The following is a 22,227-nucleotide window of genomic DNA, read 5'->3' on the forward strand; positions in this document are numbered from 1 at the left end:
TCCTAGAAGAAAAAACCCTACTGGAGGGTGATGGGCTGCAGGGGGGAAGGGAGGGGTAAGGGCCGCTTAAAAATGAGGGGAGATGTCGGGTCGGGTCGGGTCGGGGGGGGGGGGGAGGGTTGTACCCGGTAAACCCTCCCACCCCCCTCCTCCTCCTCCTCCACGACACCCTCCCCTCCCTCCCCCCTCCGCCTCACCTCCTGTAGCCTCTCAGGCAGTCGGCCTGTCTACATGGCATTCAGCTCTGTCCACATAATACACAAACAAACAGACAGCTTAATTTACTAAACCAAACAAAAAAAAACAACAAAAAACAAAACAAAACAAAAAAACAACAAACAATAAAAAATCCCGAAAGGTCAAGACGTTAAGTAATAAAACCTTATTTACATTTTACACATTTTTTCTTGGTTTTTCAGCGTAATAACTCGCTCCTCTCCCTCCTCGTCTTCTCAGCACATTTTTGCTTTTGCGTCAAATTTTTTTTAATAGAGAATACTGAAAACACGCAGAAGAAAACGGCGCGAACGATTCCTTCCAACATTCTTGCTCTCCTCTCCTTTTTCCATTCTCACTCTCACTTTTTTTATACTCCTCCCCCAAGCCCCCACTCTTTTTTTTCCTCTTTTCCTCCTCGTTTCTCATTGGCTGTCAGGTTTAGCCCACCTTCTGTGGGTTGGTGGCGCGTACCCCCTGCTCATAGGTGATTCGCTGGCTGATCAGGTACTGTGCAGCCTGCGTGGCGGCCTGGGAACCTGTGATGGTCACCTTCCTGTTCCGAGTTCCGGGGATGAACTCGCCTTTCTTGGAGATCTGGATCCTAGCACCGGTCAGCTCCTGGTACTCCACTAACGTCTTCCCTCCTTTCCCCAAGATGGCGCCCACGAGGTTCTCTGGCACAGCGATCTCGACCACTTCCTTTGCTCCTTCTGCTAGCTTCTCCGTAGCCAGTAGAGACGACGCCACCAGTGGCGATGCAAGCGCTTAGGTAGCCGTTGGTTGCCCCTGTGGCAGCAGCTAGGGATCCCAGGGAGAAGCCTCCAAGGCTGGCTGCGGATGAGCTGCGCTGGTGGATGCATCGCTGGCATAGGACGCTAACAAATTAGCTGCGGCGGCTGCTGCTGGGTTGGCGTTAGCTGCTACGGCGGCTAGCACCCCTGAAGCTGCAGCAGGGTTCAGCCCCAGGCCCAGAGAGTTGGTGTTGTACCCATAGCTGGCCAGTGTGTTGAGGGCAGAGGTGATGGCAAGGAGGTCGTTGCCTGAGAGACTGGACATAGTGGTTGGGAAGGCTCCGACCCCAGCCAGGCCTGCCTGGCCGAGCAGAGAAGAAGCTGTAGCTGCTGCAGCGGCTGCCGCGGCCGGCATGACCTCGGTAGAGTTGGCGTACGGGGACCCGGTGGGATTAGAGTTGGCGACAGGCCCTGTGATGTTGGAGTAGGAGATGTTGAGGCAAGAGGAACTCTGCGGGTCCTCCTGGATCTTCTGAACGATAATCTCCACTGCTTTTCGGTTCTGCTCGGGCTCACCACTGATGGTGACCACACGCTCCTGCAGGTTGATGCCCTCGGGTTTCTGGGATAGCTGGACCCATGCCCCGGACTGCTCCATCACTGCCTTGACTGTAGCTCCGCCTTTCCGATGATCAGCCCCGCCGTGCTGTTGGGGACGATCAGCTTGGCCTGGTGGGAGAGACGGGGGGTTGGAGGAAAGACAAAGAAATCACAGGTTATTACTCTGTGACACAAACTGGCCGGTATTCCAGTAAGTGCACAAAATACAAGCACAACAAATGATCTAAACTGAGAAATACAAGTTGGAGATGTCCCCGTACTCAATGAACAATCCCATTTTCTGCCATAGGGATGCACAGTTTTTTAAACCGATATTTAACAGCCTTAATAATTGATGGATCAATAACACAAAATGAAATCAGTGGGCATTATTTGGTGCCATAATGTACCTGCTTTGAATATGCTCATGTCAAGTGAGCTATTGGACTTCACTGAAGATGTCAAAACTGTTGTCAGTAGGCATTAACCATCACAGGAGTCTTAGTCATGGTGCCCCTTTCCTAGTTAAACACCCACAACACTCTCTGCCTGCCAACCTGGAACTGCCTATAATCCAAACAACTACCTCTTGTGATTACTACAGTGTTGAATAGTAAGAGGCTCCACCTGGTGGCACAATCAGGTAGTACAGCTAATCTACAGTACATTTTCTGACTTGCATATCCTTCATCTTTTGCTTAGTTTGTTTAATTGGTTCCAGTATTAACTGCATTTAATAGAATAATCGATAATCATTAGTGTCCCTGCGCTGCAGTCATGATGGGGAAAATTAAAAAGGAGCAGAGGCAGAGTCAAGTGAGTCCACAGAAAGCTGTTCTCAATGTGTACATCTCTGTGTACATTCAATAGATGGAGATTTTAAAAGAAGACAATGTCACACCTGTGATGTTACGATTAAACACACACGATAACAACCCCGCTTGAATTCAGAGCACGAGGCGCAATAAGGAAATGAAGGAGAGCTATGCACCGCAATCTTTCTTTTGTGATGCAGAGCAGAGGGAGTCTGACAGGAAGTGTCTTTTAGAGGCGTCCTCGAGAAGGACGGGAGACAAAAAGACACCGAACCACATCTGAATACAGAGTTTCTGATGCCAGCTGAAGGAGAGCCGAGGTAGATGACCAAACACTACGGACTGCACAGTTACGAATAAAGAGCAGGTGTTTTTTTTTTCACTGGTACATAACAGAGAGAGATGGAGAAGAAGCGAAGGAGACAAAGTGGCGAGCGAACAGGAGACGCTAGAAGAGGTAGAGAGGTAAACAGAGTGGGAGGGAAGGACGGACGAGAGAGAGAGGGAGGAATTCTAAAGAGGCTACTTGTGTGAAAAAAATAACATTGACTCCCAGGGGTCAGCGTTGCCATGGAAACACAGCTCCAGCATTCAAAGGGTAGTGAAAGGGAGTGAGGCGATGACACACATACAGACGCTCAGACACACACTCCTCCTCGCGTCCAAACGCAGCACTGGGTAATTTGTTCTCACATTTATCTGCACGGTGAGATGACGTATGGTCCCAGCGCCGTTCATCACACGGAACATCGTGTAACACTGGAACACGGTATTTAACGTCTCGCAGTTGTCGGAGACTTGACTCTGATGCAACATGCTGACCCAAGCGAGCAGCTGAGGTGCAATTGATGATTGCTTTTCAAACGAGAAAATCACTGAATGTGCAGCACTCCGCCAAGGCTGCTCAGTCGTAGTATGATTTGACATCTTGAAAAAAATGTGTGGCAGAAATCACAGCACTATAGAATGTGTCCATGTAATATAGATGTACCCACAAACAAAATGACCTTGCGCTGAGCACAGGCGTGTGTTATGCATGTGTACATTATGTACGGATACTGAATTGTGTGACCTAAATATGTAGCTGGTGGTGGGAATTGATGGGACTCAGAAACACCCCCACAATTTAATCAGTTGTTCCTTGTATCAGTTCTGACAGATAAATCCTGATAAGTCAGCAGCGGCTGATTTTTATTAGGATCACAATCGTGATCGTCAGTAGGCAGTAGTGTTCACTTGTTGTCATAGTTACAGTGCTGGTGCTGCTATCTCACAATGATACAGAAATCTTTAACAAATCTGTGTATCCAGACTATAACCAGCTTCACTGCCAAAATCTAATCACTTGGTCCTTGTGCCATTTCTGACCTTCCCTGAAAATTTCATCTAAATCCATTTGTCTGTTTTTGAGTAATGTTGCTAACAGACAGACAAACAAACGTACACTGACTGTCACGTAACTCCACTGTTTCTTGACGGAGTAAAAATGACGTCTATTGATTAATCCATCAGCTATTTCTTGCACTGAATTTATCGAGTGTTTAGTCGTAAAATGCAGCCAATATCCTCAAGTACTGTCTTTAAGTACCATTTTGAAGTATTCATACTGCTACTTCATCAGATCCACTGCATTTCAAAGGTAATATTGCACTTTCTACTCTACTACATTCATCTGACAGCTTTAGTTACTTTAAAGAGGAAGATTTTACACAGTATTGTATAAAACACGATTATCTACCTACCTACACTACCAATCAAAAGTATGTTTTCCATGAAAACTCACACTTTTATCCATGTGCTAACATAACTGCACAAGGGTTTTCTAATCATCAATGAGCCTTTCAACACCATTAGCTAACACAATGTAGCATTAGAACACAGGAGTGACGGTTGCTGGAAATGTTCCTCTGTACCCCTATGGAGATATTCTATTAAAAATCAGCTGTTTCCAGCTAGAATAGTCATTTACCACATTGCAAACATTATTTTGAAGTTCTTTTTTGACATAATCTTGGAAATTGCCTCAGCTTAATATTGTGTGTAATTTAAATTTAAATTTCTGCATTAGCTGCTTCAAAACTACATTGAAATTTGTTGAATAACTTAATTTATTTTTCAGGATTTCAATTTTAATGTGTCTGGACAGTTTGAGAATGTTAAGAGAAGTAATTAAAAGTACCTGTGATTGAAAAGAGCTAAGTGGACGGACTCTAATTTGTTGGCTGAACATAATTTCACTAGAAGTTCTCCTAACTCAGAGAGACTGATACAAACTCTTGCGGTTAGAACGCAGTGGTTCCAACATTTTGGTGTTCTGACATTTCCCACAATCAGTTTGTAGTCAGACATGTATGAATTTAGATTTTTCCATCTAAATTGACGTGGTTTCATTTCGATAAATGTTCAAATGATCCAGTATCTCAGCAAAAACCAAAGATTAGAGAAGAAGTCACAAACTGAAAATAGATTTATGCACCAGGAATCAAATTTTCCTTCCTTTGTCTCCTATTAATCATGTTTGGAGCCTCAGATTTATCTGTTGTCCCTAAATATAAAACTGGATATAAAGAAGATTAAACCTGCAGAAGCTACAGCAGGAAGAAGCTGCAGACAGACTGATTGCACTTCACTGCTGTCGCTGCTAGAACTGAATACTGGATATCTTTCTTAAATGTTTTGGTTTTGTTGGTTGTGTTGTTTTAATATCACAGTATCAAACTATTTCATTGAATAATGACAATAAAGTAAGTACTGTATATGCTTCACTATTATGAATCTAATCATGTCCTCTATAATAATATGTCAGTAAGAGGCACCAAACCAGGACTTTACTTTATTATTTTACCTGCATTTTGCTGAAAACACTTATGTACTTTTACTTCAATAGGATTTTTCATGCAGGACCAAAAGTCGTTTTCTGTCTAAAACAGAAAATATATTACTTTAACACTGGCATTTAAACTCAGACCCTGATTATTCTAAATAATGAAATATTAAAAGAAATAGCATAATATTTTCTAACATGTTTATTCATGGTTATTCTGCTGTCATTCATTCATCCACTGAGGGCTTTCTGAGTGGATGAATAAAAAATGAAATGTAATCTTTGCTTTGTTTTTATTGGAGTTACTCAAATTTCCGCAACATTTTGCGTTTCTGCTTTGACCTAATTCTGCCGTCGGTGACATCAGACAGCGATCTGTTTGGGTTCGGTTAAAGGATCATTTGGGATTATTTCAAGGTCGCAATGCGATTAGCTACGATGGCCGCTGCCGGCTGCTGCTGCTTTTTGTGTTTACTGTCGGTCAGAGACAAACGTTGGAAGGTTGTTGGAGCTTTGTTTGCCCCAGTAAATGTTTTCCTGCATGAGTTCCTTGAATCTTTGTAAAGGTGGTTGGAAAATGCACCAAACTGAAAAAGGCTAGAATTATCCTTTATATGTGACGGCTGTTTCTTTCAATTAAGTGATCAATAATTAATGGGAACATTTGGTTTTATAACAGAGGGGGCGTGTTGTCAAATTATCTTGAACATTGTAATTTCACCTTTTTAATCCTTAGATGCATGAGTGGGACCCGGTGAGGTCATTTTCTTACAATATCTGGGTAATAAAAAGTTTTCATCTTTTCATATTCCAGCTATTCCTCAAAGAAACCTGTTTTTGATATAATTCCATTTGAACTATTTCTAAGTTACCTTTTATACTTTTTAAGAAATTGCAATGTTTGTATTACTACCCCGAGTTCTTTATCACTGATAGTATCATATAAGAGAAGATAGGAGAGAAAAAGTGGAAAAATGTTAACAAAATTGCATCCTTCTGTTGCTGTTCTCTGTAATTTTCTTCTTTTTCAATCATCAAAATGTTCAAAATCTGTTTTAAAGTGAAAAATAAACATATTTCAAACATGAAATCATTCTTATGTGGACCAAAATAGAATACAAATGATTTTTCTACACCAAAATGACAAAAAATGGCAAAAAAACACATTCTCATATAAGTCATCTTTGACCCACTTATGGAAAAGTGTAAGGTCCAGTCACTGTGTAAACTAGAGCATCTGTGTTTCCACACTCTGTCAGATGTGGTGTCTGAACGAAGCCGGTTTGTGAAGGTTTCATCTCCTCTGCTGCAGCTCTGACCTGCCTCAACAATGAAATCCTCTCTGTGCCGACTGGAATCAGACCAGAGGAAGGTGTGAGACTCGCATTCAGCAACAACAACCAAAATAAGCCCTCTGCTGCAACTTGTTGCAACAAAACGTGTTACTTTTTCCTCTCCGGTGCAACCAAAGTGACATAAATTGTCTCTTGCGACGGCATTTCTCGCAAACAAGGACACCTGCGGCACGTGTTGTGGACTTCTGCTGCGCGTTAGTCACCTGGCTAATAAATGCAGCGCTTGACAAACCCACCGCTGCCTGTGTGAGCGACGAATATTTATATTAAGAGGAGAAAGAGAGAGAAACGGGAGGGCAGAGGAGATAAAAAAGACTTGGCCTTGATAGAGAAAGGAGGCAGAGAAGGAGGGAGGAAGGGAGGAGTGTGATTGGTACAACAAAGTGAGATAAAAGAGGACGAGAGCCACTATTTTCTGTTTGTTTTTTGCCTTCAGATGAAGAGCAAAGAGGAAGAAAGAAGGTGAAGAAGAGGGAAGGATCAATTAATCTTGTAAAGGAAAAATGGAAAGGCCATTCCAATTACTTTCCCCTGCCTCGCCCTCTCTTCCTCCCTGTTTGCTGCCGTTTTAAAGCGCAAAACATCTGGGTGGTGGCAGTGGCGGCCTGGATGCAGAGGTTTTTCTGCCGGGCTCCTGCTCTGCACTGCAGCTCTCAGTGAGGCGGGAGATGAATTTACATAGAAATGGAAAATTAGTGAGAAGGCATGCAGGAGCGAGCCGATAACAAGAGCAAATTCAAACCCGCAGACGGCGCGGCACAGCCACTTCTCACCGCTTCAACTGGAATATTAGAGAATTATTTTGTTTGTTTGTGAGGCGTCTCTCTGTGGGATTAACAGCTGTGATTGTTCTTTTTTTTTCCTTGCTTTTGTCCGTCCGTCTCTCCTCTCAGAATAAATGGAAGTTAGCGGTGCGTACCTATTGATTAGTGAGCTGTTACTGTGCGGCACGTACGCGGCGAGGCTCCTTCAACACGCCTGTTTACGTCCTGCTGCTATCTACAATCTGCTGTCCTGTGTAGATTAATGACAAGAGCAAAGTGCTAACAAAGTGTGAACGCCGCTGAGGCTGAGTGATTCTATTTTCTGTCGAGGATCGCCTCAACCTGACTGTAAGAATGGAAACAACATGGCTGGAGTCGTCGACACAATGTTAATGTGAACGTTTTTCTCATATAGATGTACAATCACATAGTAAATTAGCACAAAATTACACTGAAAATAATAAAACTGTTGTGCATCACATGAGAACAAACTGTGAAAGTTGACCCCTTTAAGTCAAATATTAATACACGATGGTTACATCATGAAAATACTGTCTCAGACCTAATTTCTGAACCCTTTTTATTCAAAAAATGTTTAAAAATAACATGTTGATTAAAGTCTGCAACAAAAGCTGATGTAAAATTGTTTTAAAATACCTTGCTTGCTGAGATCTGTTGAGTAGCATTTAGCATAATTTAGCTCTTACACATCCTAGCAAGCATTTAAATGTATTCATCCTTGATTTTTGCACATTCTAGCTTGGAGATAAACTGTTAAAACTATTTTGAGTCAAATATATCAACATACTACAGGTGAAGCTTAACATTTACTGTTCAATGACTGAAATATTTCAAGACGATGATGTAAATTGGACAAAATCTGCAACAAAAGCTGATTAAAGTGCTGGAATATACAGTAAAATAGTTCAAAAATATCCTGTTTGCTGTGGTAAAGTAAAATTAAATAAATACATAATGGTATTTATAAGCTAATGTGCAGTGGAAATGTGTGAATCTCCTGCATACTTGAGGGAGTTATATTAAACTTGAGATGAAAAATAATGCAAGAAATTCACTTCACGGGATTAAATCAGGGTTTCTGTTTGAGATTTTTCTGTCTGTATCATCATCTCTCTTTCTGAGGGTGTCGTATTACACTGGAGATATAAACAATATGAAAAATAACAGTTAATTTTAAACATTTTTGGATTTTTCTTTGTAGTTCTGCGATTCATGATTCGTGAAAATGTGCCAAAAAATACACACAAAGCTTTATAGCGCGATCTGAGGGTGTTATACTAAATTGGATATGAAAAAATGTGAGAAAATACAGCTAATTTGAAATACTTTGGATTTTGTTTTGCAGTTCAGACTGTAAAATGTGTCAAAAAATTCACACTTGGCTACACAGAGTGACCTGAGGGTGTTGTGTTAAATTGGAGATGAAAATAATGTGAAAAATTATGCCTCATTTTAAATACTTTTTTGATTTTATGCAACTCAGACTGTAAAATTGCAACAAACAATGGCTACACACACAGTTTTATCCATGTTGCTCTTGTATCTGCACTAAAAATTAATCGCTTGTGACCCACCGGGCTTCATTAAAAATCTGCACATTTTTTAGATTTCCTGCTTTCTAACTAGCAAACAGATAACAAGCGTAACCCCTGTGGTTATTTTCCCGCAGTTTCAACCTTTTTATGGATATTATGATTTGCATAAAGCGCACCGTTTTGGCCTCTTCACCTTTTTTCTAATGTAAGTGGATGATTATGACATTCACGCCCGTTACTAAACAGTAACCATCCCATTTTTGATGGAAATGCAGATACGCGCGTCGCTACAGCAGGTCAGAAACCATTTTTCCATTAAACGTGTCGCTCCTCCGCATTCGGTTTCATTCAGACGTCTAATTTTGCATCAGAAAATGCTGCGGCACGTTTTCCGCTCGAGCGTTGTTTTGCAGTCGGGGTGAAAACGAAGGATGAAATAAATGACAAGCAGCGGGTGAGGCGGCGAAGGAGCTGAAAAGATTTGATTTTTTTTACCCATGAACCCTTTCATCCTCTGCACTGAAACATCCTCACACACACACACAGTGTTGGTGTAGAAGTGGGAGGATAAACAGTGGCGTACAGCGATGTCTGAATCCCTCCTGGTGCTAATGATCACATCTACCATCTTCATATCCAACCGATTCTCGGCTAATGAGCTTCTCCATTCGCCTCCACTCCTCCTCCTCCTCCACCTCCAACCACATTTTTTCTTTTCCATATTGTCCTCTTTTTCCTCCCCTCCGTCTAATTCTCACTGATTTACAAACGTTTTCAGTCCACATACAGTCCTTTTAAAACTGCGTACTCTTTGTGTCTTTTCATCATGAAAAGGTTTTTAGTGCCGCAATCTTCTTCTCCATTCGTTTAAAGCGTTCATTTCTTTCTATTTTCTCTGTTCAATAAAGCTCTTTGCACAAGGTCGAACACACACTCCTACACACACACACACACACACACACACACACACACACACACACACACACACACACACACACACAATGCGTTCCCAATCTGAAGGGCATTTAACATGAAATCATCAACTTCATCCTGGTTTTATTTAGCTGACGCTGTTGCTTCGACTCACTCTAATGGCCGACTCAGCCAGGCAGCCTCCCACCTACCCACAATCCTTTGCTCCCAGCACCTTTTTTCCGCAGAGCTGCCACAAAGAAGATTATGTGACAGTTGGCAGCATGCAGGCAGCCTCTCCTGCAGTGACAACTCTTTCATGTTTTTGCTTTTTTTTGCCCCCTCAGCTGCTCTGGTTGAAGTTTTTCTACATTCTCTCATCTCTGGTGTCTCCCTTTTTTTCTGCTTCTCCTCGAAGAGCTTTGCATCTGCTGGGAGAAGCTTTTCTCTTCTTCCACCGAGCAGCAGAGGAGGGTTTTGGCGTTCATCCAGCTGCTGACTAGAACGTCCTGTTGCTGCAGCTGCTGGGCCAAGGTCAGAGGTCAAAGCCAATCTCCTGTTCATGAATACACTCGGGTAGATAGTGTGAAGGAGCAGCGATGGGAAGTGTCGACTTCAGCAGGGATGCCGGCTTAGCACATGAGTCTAAATCAATGTCAACTGCAGAGCAGGGTGATTGGATTCGGGAACAACTTGGAACAAGTTCAAGGTTTTGGCAGTTAAAAGTTCATGGAGGCCAAAAACTGTCAAGTCGCTAACAGCATACACACCGAGGCAGGAGTCTTTAAATATCACAATTTATAGCAGATCCGACCTTTATGGGGCATAAAAATCTGGACTAATTCTGCTCTGGTTTGTGGCTCTTTGACAGTCTCTTTGTGTCTAAAAATATTCTTGATCAGGAAATACAGATTGATATTATTAGTTTCTAGCATCAACCTTTAACTTATTACATTAAAGATGGACGTAGCCACTGTAATGTCACCCACTGGTTTGTTGACTAACAATCTGGAACCTCTAGTTTGGCATTTGGACGTCACCAAACAAGAAGCAAGGAATGAATCTTGCCATACTCTTCATTAAATGGGACCATAATTTACCAAAACAAAAAGAAAACACCATTTTGTAATGAAGGCAACTTTAAACTAGCAACTGAGACAACAAACTCATTAGGATTTGTTCATTGAGGTAACAAATACGTGAGAATTAAGGTAATTTTTTCATAGACTTCAGAAAGAATGTAGGTTTAAGGCACATTTTTACTTATAAATATCCCAATTTATAACAAACCTGACAATTCTTCATCACTAGAATCAAGACTAATTCTTCTCAGGTTTGCAGCTCTATAACAGCCTCATTGTGTCACTAATTAACCAGCATTTTCTTGATCTGTACAGAAAACTTTAACGACTCGGAGTTTTACAAGTACACTGTAAATAAAAGATGAAATGACTACTGCTTTGAAGCCTTGAGTTTAGCATAAGGCAGCTACAGTCTAAGTATACCCTCCATTATCATCCACTTTCCTCTAAATGGGACCATATTTTGCAAAATAAACACCATTTTGTAATGAAGAAGACTTGAAACTGTTAATTGAGACCATAAAGTCATTAGGAAAATTGTTTACTTTGGTAACAAATAAGTGAGAATTAAGGTCATTTTCTCATTGACTTCTGAACAATCAGCCTTATTTTGCAACCAGAGGAGTCACCCCCTGCTGGGTGTTAAAAAGAATGCAGGTTTAAGGCATTTTTGCATTGTACTTTCAGCTATCAAGGCTACGCCCAATTTCTGACTTTTTTCAAAATTCAGAATGCAGCAGTGACACTTTCTTGTATGCGGCTGTACTTTGGTCTTTAACTTCTAAAACCCTGCTGCTCTTCACACTCTAAACTACATCTGAGGGATACGACAAACCCTCCTGCCTTCTCTCCCATCTAACAAACTCATCCTTTCCTCACTTGACACCCACCTCATACTTCCCCTGACCTTCTCCAACTTTGCGGTAGAAAATTATAAACGAATAATTAACGTGCAGGGAAACAGCACCACCGAATCAGCCAATTAAAAATAAAACCAAGGAGCAAAGTGAACATTTCAGACTTGTATCTGTCGTCAGGGCAACGGCGGACGTCAGGGGTGACTCACACTAACTGACACTGATTATGAGGGCAAATAATTACACAAAACATTGGGGGAAAAACTTCATTACTGTCATCGTGTCTGGAAACAACCGCTGCAACGAGGTTTTTAAAAACAAAAAAACTGCTAAAATGGTACGGATGAATTAAATGTTGACACGCTGTAATTAAAAATTGTCCCGCAGATCGAGCAGCGCTGCACAACAAAGATGCTCTGCAGCGTCCTGGTTGCCCTGAAAATGTCCTGCTGTCCTCACAGAGTCGAAACAGACAGCTAGAGGAAGACGAATGGCTCGCCTTGCCTCATCAATCAAAGCATTTTGTGTATCTGTGAATGTGTTAACGGGGGTGCTGAGAAAGATTTCAGAGAGCAATGTTTCATTTTGCAATCGGGGATGCACACAACACACACACACACACACACACACGCAATCACACACATGTACACATGGCATGTTGCAACAGCATGCCAGGCTCTGACCTTGACGTGCAGATGTATTAACACGCAGTCTCCAGTCGGCTGCCTCTCTGTCGCCGTTCTCTCCTTTCTGACTTCTAATTTTACAAAACACCAAATCTCCTGAGACGTCGAAGCTTCTTGTTCATATTCAGATTAATGGAAAACATGGCCGCCGTTAGCTCGTTTACAAAAATAGTCGCTTCATGGGACTGAATCAGGGTTTCCACTTGAGACTTTTCGCTTGTGCATCATCAGCAACAAGTTTGCACAGAAAATCTGAGATCTGTTACATAGCATTTAGCATAATTTAGCCATTGCACATCCTTGCAAGCATTTAAATGTATTCATACTTTATTTTAAAAACATCCTAGCTTGCAAATAAAGTGTGTTAAAACTAATTAAATATGTTTCTCCAGGTTATAGGCCAACATTTATTAATTTAATGGCTACAAATGCTGCAAAAATAATGATGTAAATCGGACAAAGGCTGATTAAAGTGCAGGAATTTATAGTAAAATAGTAAACGTGATGAAAAAAACACCCTGTTTGCTACGTTAGGTGAAATAAACAAAAATAAAACTTGTATGTATAAAATACCAGTATGTAAAGCTTCACATAAAGCTTTACAGAGTGACTGGAGCTTGTTGTATTCAGTTGGAGAATAAATTAATGTGAGAAGTGAGAAATTACAGCCGATTTTAAATGTTTTTCAATTTTTTTCTCAGAAAGTAAAATGTCACAAAAAGATCACACAAAGCTGTACAGAATGACCTGAGAATTTTATATTAAATTGGAGATTAAATTCATATGAGAAATTACACCTAATTTAAAATATTTGTTGAATTTTTTTTGCAGCTTAGACTGTAAAATGTGTCATAAACATTCACATGAAGCTTTGCAGAGTAACCTGAGGGTGTTATGCTCAATTGGAGACGAAAATAATGCAATAAATTACTGTTACTTTTAAATATTTTAAAAGGTTTTTTTTCATCATAGTATAGCCTTTGATATGAAAAAAATGTCATCAACGCCAAGATTTTAAATACTTTCATTTACTGCAAATGAATATCTCCTCCAAATGTCTCACTAATAATCATTATCAGCCTTAAAAACCCACAAAACACCCCTCTATACTGGACCACACTTAGTACAGTCCGGTTCCCCCTTCTATAAATCTGCTTGGAATCTTCCACTTTCTGTTTGTCAAAGTGGCCTTCTACCTGGACAGGTTTTGTTGGAGCTCATGCAACAAACATTTTGGGTAAGTGCACTTTAATATGGATGGATGACACTGAATTAGAGTCTGTTTTAATGAGACTGAGTTCAGATGTGTAGCTCTGTCATTAAATAGGAAATTATCTCAGAATTCATAGAGAAAAGTCTGAAATGTTTGCTAGGTTGGCGTCCCACATGTTCTTTGGCTCAGCTAAAGCTAACTCTCTCCAACTTCTGGATCTCTTGAGTTGCTTGTTGTTCAAATATCTTGCTAGAGATAATCCTGAAGCTCAGAAAGTCTGAGATGTTTGTTCAAAATAAGCTGATTCTCAAGTCTTATCTGAACTGTCCTCTTTTGTTTGAACTTTCCCTAAACTTAGGAGTTAATGACAGAGCAGCACATCCAGACTCAGTCTCATTTATGTAGAGATTAAACTTCAGTGTCATTTATTGATGTTAAAGTGCAGTTTTTCACATGTTTGTTGCTCATGCTCCCAAACAAATCAGTCCAGGTGGAAGACGATGTGAAGAGAAGCTCCACAGGATGAACATCACACATTTACATTGGAAATAAATGTCCTTTAATTAGACACTGTCATGCAAAAGTTAGATTTCCCTTTAATGATGTTCAAAACCTTGAGTGTTTTGTTGATGTTGGTTTCTAAACGTTTTCTGACACTCGGCCCCAAAGATTAAAACCTTTTACAGCTCACAAGCTGCAACAATTCACACATTATCAACTATCTTTCTGACTAAACTAAGATAAAAAGGGGAAAAACTGTCTGATCCCTGCATCATGAATGTAAATCTTTTTGGTTTTTATGACAGTAAACTTAATTTACACTATGTTGCCAAAAGTATTGGCTCACCCATCCAAATAATCAGAATCAGGTGTTCCAATCACTTCCATGGCCACAGGTGTATAAAAATCAACCACATGGGCATGCAGACTGCTTTTACAAACATTTGTGAAAGAATGGGTCGCTCTCAGGAGCTCGGTGGATTCCAGTGTGGAACTGTGATAGGATGCCACCTGTGCAACAAATCCAGTTGTGACATTTCCTCACTCCTAAATATTCCACAGTCAACTGTCAGTTGTATTATAAGAAAGTGGAAGTGTGTGGGAACGACAGCAACTCAGCCACCAAGTGGTCGGCCACGTAAACTGATGGAGCGGGGTCAGCGGATGTTGAGCCGCATAGTGCCAAGAGGTGGCCAACTTTCTGCAGAGCCAATGGCTACAGACCTTCAAACTTCATGTGGCCTTCAGATTAGCTCAAGAACAGTGTCAGCAGAGAGCTTCATGGAATGGTTTTCCATGGCCGAGCAGCTGCATCCAAGCCATACATCACCAAGTGCAATGCAAAGCGTGGGATGCAGTGGTGTAAAGCATGCCGCCACTGGACTCTAGAGCAGTGGAGACGCCTTCTCTGGAGTGACCATTGAACCGTATGGATTAGGAATGAGATGTCACGTTCATATGTGAGTCAAGGCAGGTGAGCAAATACTTTTGGCAATATAGTATATTTGGGTTTGACATTTTATAAACCAAAACAAGAAATGAATTACTGGAGAAAACAATCAACAGATTAATCTTCTTCTTTTCCTTTCAGCTTTTCCCTTCAGGGGTCACCACAGCGAATCAATAGCCTCCATCTAACCCTGTCTTCTGCATCCTCTTCTCTCACACCAACTACCTTCATGTCCTCTTTAACCACATCCATAAATCTATTTGGTCTTCCTCTAGGCCTCCTGCATGGCAGTGGGAAACTCAGCATCCTTCTACAAAGAAAATGTGTTTTCCAAAATATATGGCTGAATTACTCCAACATTACAAGATACATACAATTTAAATTCAATTTTATTTATGTAACACCAATTACAGGTCAAATTGTCTCAAGACTCTTTATTTTTATTATTATTTTTGTCATATTTAAAATATAACAAAGTAAGAAATTTAAACCTCTTGACTAATCCAATTTATTATTTGATTTTTAAGAGACTAATCAACAATTAAAATAACTTTCTTCACTAAAACTAATGAACATGAGGTCAAATAGAAGGAACTGTTTTAAATCCTGCAGTCCCACGACAACAAGAATAAAGTTTGTCAACAAAAACTAAATCTGCTGGTGGATTCCATTAAAGTCCTAATAAATGAAAATAAAGTGTGATACTAAAGGTTTGTGGTGCTAAAAATGTCAAAGTAAAGATATGAAGTTGAACATCTGGATGGAGGTTGATAAAAGTTGACCTCCCTTCATTTCTCTGGAGTGACTCCATGGATTTTATGGATGGTGGGTAAAAACCTGGGGCCTCATTTATAAAACATTGCGTAGGATCCATACTAAAAGTTTGCGTATGCCGAAAATCTGAAATGGGCGTACGCCAAAAAATATTCTGATTTATAAAACTGTGCGTAAGCACAGCTGCACGCAATTTCCCCTTTATAAATCACACACCAGCTGGAAGATTGCACAGGTGGATCCACCTCACATTCCGCCCACAACACACCCACATTTTACCATGAATGGTCAATGCAAAGTAACTCATGAATGTACACACGTGGACAAAATTGTTGGTACCCTCAGTTAAAGAAGGAAAAACCCACAATTCTCACTGAAATCACTTGAAACTCACAAAAGTAACAATAAATAAAAATTTATTGAAAATTAAATAATCAAAAACAGCCATTACTTTTGAATTGTTGATTAACATAATTATTTAAAAAAACAAACTAATGAAACAGGCCTGGACAAAAATGATGGTACCTCTATAAAAAATTGAAAACTATTTGACCAGAGTGACATGATTAACTCAGGTGTGTCATTTAATTGACATCACAGGTGTTTCCAAACTCATAATCAGTCAGTCTGCCTATTTAAAGGGAGACAAGTAGTCACGTGTACCACACTGAACATGGACAACAGAAAGCGAAGGAGAGAATTGTCCCAGGACATCCGAAAAAAAATTATAGACAAACATCTTAAAGGTAAAGGCTATAAGACCATCTCTAAACAGCTTGAAGTTCCTGTGACAACAGTGGCTCATATTATTCAGAAGTTCAAGACCCACGGGACAGTAGCCAACCTCCCTGGACGTGGCCGCAAGAGGAAAATTGATGACAAATTGAAGAGACGGATCGTTCAAATTGTATCCAAAGAGCCCAGAGCAACCTCCAAAGAAATTAAAGGTGAACTCCAAGGCCAAGGTACATCAGTGTCAGATCGCACCATTCGTCGTTGTTTGAGCCAAAGTGGACTTCATGGGAGACGACCAAGGAGGACACCACTGCTGAAAAAAACTCATAAAAAAGCGAGACTGGAATTTGCAAAAATGCATGTTGACAAGCCACAAAGCTTCTGGGAGAATGTCCTTTGGACAGATGAGACCAAACTGGAGCTTTTTGGTAAGGCACATCAACTCTATGTTCATAGACTCAAAAAGCAAGCATACGAAGAAAAGAACACTGTCCCTACGGTGAAACATGGAGGAGGCTCAGTAATGTTTTGGGGCTGCTTTGCTGCATCTGGCACAGGGTGTCTTGAAAGTGTGCAAGGTACAATGAAATCTGAAGACTATCAAGGCATTCTGGAGAGAAATGTGCTGCCTAGTGTCAGAAAGCTTGGTCTCAGTCGCAGGTCATGGGTCTTCCAACAGGACAACCATCCAAAACACACAGCCAAAAACACCCAAGAATGGCTGAGAGAAAAGCGTTGGACTATTCTAAAGTGGCCTTCTATGAGCCCAGATCTGAATCCCATTGAACATATGTGGAAGGAGCTGAAACATGCCATTTGGAGAAGACACCCATCAAACCTGAGACAACTGGAGCTGTTTGCTCATGAGGAGTGGGCCAAAATACCTGTTGACAGCTGCAGAACGCTCATTGACAAATACAGAAATCGTTTAATTGCAGTGATTGCCTCAAAAGGTTGTGCAACAAAATATTAAGTTATGGGTACCATCATTTTTGTCCAGCCCTATTTCATTAGTTTGTTTTTTTTAAATAATTATGTTAATCAACAATTCAAAAGTGATGGCTGATTTTGATTATTTAATTTTCAATAAATTTTTATTTATTGTTACTTTTGTGAGTTTCAAGTGATTTCAGTGAGAATTGTGGGTTTTTCCTTCTTTAACTGAGGGGTACCAACAATTTTGTCCACGTGTGTATCTGGATATAAATAAGCTGCTGATCCACGGCATTTTACGCAGCACCGGCCAGCAGTCTTTTCACTGCTGTGCGTCAGGATGAATGAATCATGTGTTGACCCAGGCCACCCTGCCACTAAATTTGTTATGATCATGTCCGATGTACAAATAATTTGTACCCTGATTGAATATACGTTTTTTCGGTTCACATAGACAAATTCATTTTCACTCGGAGCTCTTACAGCAACATGAGTGCAGTCAGTTACGCCGATTACATTTGGGAAACCGGACATTGCTGCAAATTGCCGTTTAATGTTGGCCTGTTCACCCACAGTGTAAGGAAACCTGATGTATTGACTGGTCATGTTTATAATGTCATCCAAAACAGCTGGCATTATTGCGCTGAGGGATGGTTGTGATATCCCAGACCTAAAGGACATCATTTAACTGTATATCAGACCAAGACCAAGACAACTATCCACTACAAAGTCCTAAAACACACCAAGAAACACATTAAAGATGACTTTACTGCTGGAAGCTGCAAGCCAACACTTAAAGAACAAACTAAAGCAACAGAGCCAAACCCTGTTAGTGGTGAAGAGAAGCAGAGGAAATGTTTGACTGCAGACATAAAGCAGGAAGACTCTGAGCTGCTCAGGTGTTCCTGATAACACCAAGCAGCCACCTGGACAGCCAATAGGAACACAGCTTACTGGAAGTCCAGAGGGCTGGCTTAGTGAAGGAAATTTAGTTTAAAGTTGAAGCAGAAAGTTTAACAGAGAAAGTTGAAAACCACCTTCTGATATCTGAAATCTCTGAGTTTTCACACAAAGAACGCCTGAACATGTCAAACTGGTTCCATAGTAGAGCCTTCACTGTAAAAACGTCATAGTATGGTGTGTTGCTCAAAAAACATTACGACTCTTGGGTCACCGAGGAGCGACACAAAAACAAAACAAACACTGGTTTCCAGGGGGTTGAAAGAGTAAGTTTACAACAACACAACATGTGAGCAGAAAAATCATAAAGTCTGTCTTTAGTTCAGCTGAAAATATTAGTTTCTGTCTTTTTTATTGACCAAACTTTTCAGGAAGTAGATGAAGAATAATTAAAGGATCCTTATTTTATTATCCTTCTTTTGGATCCTTGTGGAGAGTTTAATCTTTGAGTTTGTAAAGCTGTTGAGTTTTTAGTCACATGGATTGTTTTGACATTTAATAGAGAGTTTAGTGTCTGATTGTAATTCTGTTCAGTGAATGGATCATTTAAGTTATGAAGAGATGTTTTGTTTTTGCTTCAGCACTTTTTATTGTTTAGTTGGCTGATGTGGTCAGCTTGAAACTGTTGAGTGTGTGCATTAAAATCCTCCAAGACAAATGTTACAAAGTGGTTGCTGGAGTTATTTCAATTATGCAGATATTTATGGAAAATACTGAAATGTGTTGTGCACATCCAGCCACAGAACTTTCATCCATATTTTACATGAAGAACCTACAAAAACACATTTTTCAAAACTGCCTGCCCTTGCTCTGTTTATTTTTGGAGATTTTTTTAAGCTAAATGTTTTTTTTTTATTATCCCTTAATGTTATCTCTATAATACGATTTTAAAAGGGCAAAATGCTCTTAAATTACACCAGAATGCAGGAAATAGGATCAATAATTTTCAAAATTAGACCCCCTGTTGGCATCCCGCACAAACCAAATCTCACTCCAAGATCTGGTCACAAGTTGACAGCCTTGTAATAACCTTTTTCAAGTAGGTCAACACAACACAACTTGTATTTGATATTTGTTCCGGGCAGCGGTTTGGAATCGTCGGTTTTAGAGCTGTCACAGTGGGGATGACGGATCATCTTCTCGTCTAAACTTTGTGTCGCGTTCCATCCCGGTCACGAGTTCGTCCATCAGTTAGCCGCTGGATGCTAACACCAAAACACAACACATGCGCCTTGTGCTCGGAGGCAAAGGCGCGCGGGAATTCACACTTTCATTAGTTTGAAAGAGCTGCACACAATGACAGATAAACAAAACAACCTGTCTGACATCCGCACAAACATGCAGAGCGACTGGAGGCCGGCGAACAACTGTTGAGGCTACTGGAGTTTGAACTTTGAAGTCTTAAGCAGGGACTTTAGCTTAATCTGCCTCCTACTGATCCACGGGCTTAGTCGCCTCTCCCTCTCTCTCCCCCACTCTGCCGCTACCTCGCTCGCCCTCCCCTGTGTCATCCCTCGTTCTCCTTCCATTCTCTGGCTCGTCCAGGAGACCAGAAACCCCCTTTGCAGGTTAAAAATAACAGGATGACAGAAGAGCTGGTCACAATGACCGACACCGAGGGAGCATAGCGCTAACTCGGACACATGTATATATACATTCCCAGGAGTGTGTCCCTACACACTTTTATATGTAGATATAGGGCTTTTATCACAAGGTTTAAGGCCTTTTTCTGACTCCATGTGGCATTTCATTCCTCCTGTACAAACAATACAAGTATAAACACCTGTACAGTGTATAAAATTTAATGTATACACAGAGGCACACATGGGAAGAGTTAGAAGCGGCTTTATGCTGCAGTTTAAGTGATTTACTGAACACATTTTCCTCTCTGGAGGACATTAAAGTAGTACGTGTAAGCACACGCAACATGGAATTACATACTTTTGTTATTATGTGAATTTATTGCACTTAAAAAAAATGAAGGTTCAACTCTGTGTTTCCTTTAACTGGCTCCTCCAGCGAAATTTTTCCATTTGTTCTCTGACGAGCAGAAACAAAATGTACTCTGCGTGCTTGGTTGTATTGGGACATCATGACAGGAGAGCTTCTTCTTATTTAGAGGGATTTAAGGGGACTATTTGAACAGCGGGGGAATTATTCCTGGTTGTCATCCCGTCTGTCAAATAATCCTTCATGGCTTTCCAACAGGTGTGAAGCAGATTTATTACTTTGTGACGAGGCCGATGGCTCCTGATGTGCATTTTTGTGGATAAAATAGCTGTTTGATTTTCTGACCTCACGGTGCATCCTGCTTGTGATATTCATAGGCTGTTATCGTTTTGTACTATTTAAATGAAATAAAATGCTCTTTTTAAACTGGTTATGCTGTTGGGATTTTAAAAAATGTAGTTCTGGTTAAGATCAGGTTTGGATCTGGTTTAAATAAGAGCTCTTGAATAAGTTTTAAGTGGATCTTGTCACAGTTAACGCTTCAGACACCAGGAAGTTTTGGTGTGTCACATTTTAACTCAGGCCCTGTTTACACGAGGATGCTTGCAGGTAAAAACGTCAAAATATTTCAACAAAACACCCTATCGTTTATACGAGGACGGCGTTTTGGGGGCTTAAAAACTCAAAAATATGAAACCGGCCTCCAGAGTGGAAAAGTTGAAAACTCTCCGCCGTTACGTTTCCGTCTAAACAGAAAAATGCAAAACTTTGCCGGAAAAAAAACTTTGCAGAGATCTGACCACGTCGGGTACGCGATTACGTCACATACATGCGCCGGTGCTTTGGTTTGCCGGCCGGTACAAGGAAGTAAACAAAGATGTGTGATTATTTCCATCCTTCGTACCTTCAAGCAACTCTGGCAGCTCTATGTACACTACAGGAGTCGTACCAACAAACGTACAGAATCTGTACAGATTACATTTACCGCGGCAGAGATCCGAAAAGGGAGATAGTACGCATGCGCGTAGACATGGCGGAGTTTTATCACAGCGCCACCTAGCTGCCTGGCATGCATATCCAATCGAATTCCACACACTATAGAGTCACCGTATATATGTCAGGGTAGAGACTGCGATTTGGTAGAGTTGGAGTTTCTACCAGTAGAGATTGCGATCAGAATCTCTACCAGTAGAGACTGCGATCGCAATCTCTACCAGTAGAAACTCCAATCCTACCAGTAGAGATTTGTCAGGGCTAAGGTTAGACTTTTAAGATTCGGGTCAGGGGTCAGATTTAAAGGTCAGGGTTAGTTAAGGTTAGGGTCAGGGGTCAGATTTAAAGTTCCATCTCTACTGGTAGGATTGGAGTTTCTACTGGTAGAGATTACAATCGCAAACTCTACTGGTAGAGACTCCAATCGCAATCGCTACTGGTAGAAACTCCAACTCTACAAAAAATCTTATAAACGTGAAATAAAAAGTGAAGACAAGACGCCACTTTTGCGTTTTCTGTTAAGATGGTCCTCGTATAAACGTAGCCTCAATGTAGAGTTATTTTGTTACAACAATATAAAGTCCTGCACCTGTATTTCTTGAAAACTTCCACATTTGGCCAGTTTGGGAAGTGTTAGGTCCTTAAAATTTTGTCTGGATAAAGTTTATCCCTTGTGAATTCTTTCTTACACTGTGAAAGGTTTGTTTATATCTAACACTCCAAGCAGTTTCTGTATATTTTCTGGCTCCTGTCACATTTTCCCCTCATTTTTCATTACAATATAAAGCCTGCACCTCTAAGGAACCAGAACAACCATG

At 40.7% G+C, this 22,227-nt stretch overlaps 1 protein-coding gene across 1 annotated transcript in view; it reads right to left on the reverse strand.

Moving 5' to 3' along the window:
• Positions 1-367: 367 nt before the first annotated feature.
• The window catches only part of nova2 (NOVA alternative splicing regulator 2), a 103,515-nt gene continuing 81,655 nt past the window's right edge, over positions 368-22,227 (reverse strand). The window contains 4 exon segments of the mRNA XM_022194157.2: positions 368-978; positions 980-1,065; positions 1,068-1,634; positions 1,637-1,679. Coding sequence (XP_022049849.2) covers positions 658-978; positions 980-1,065; positions 1,068-1,634; positions 1,637-1,679 — 1,017 coding nt within the window. The 3' untranslated portion in view covers positions 368-657.

This window comes from Acanthochromis polyacanthus, chromosome 13 (assembly GCF_021347895.1).
Source record: "Acanthochromis polyacanthus isolate Apoly-LR-REF ecotype Palm Island chromosome 13, KAUST_Apoly_ChrSc, whole genome shotgun sequence".
NCBI lineage: Eukaryota > Metazoa > Chordata > Actinopteri > Pomacentridae > Acanthochromis > Acanthochromis polyacanthus.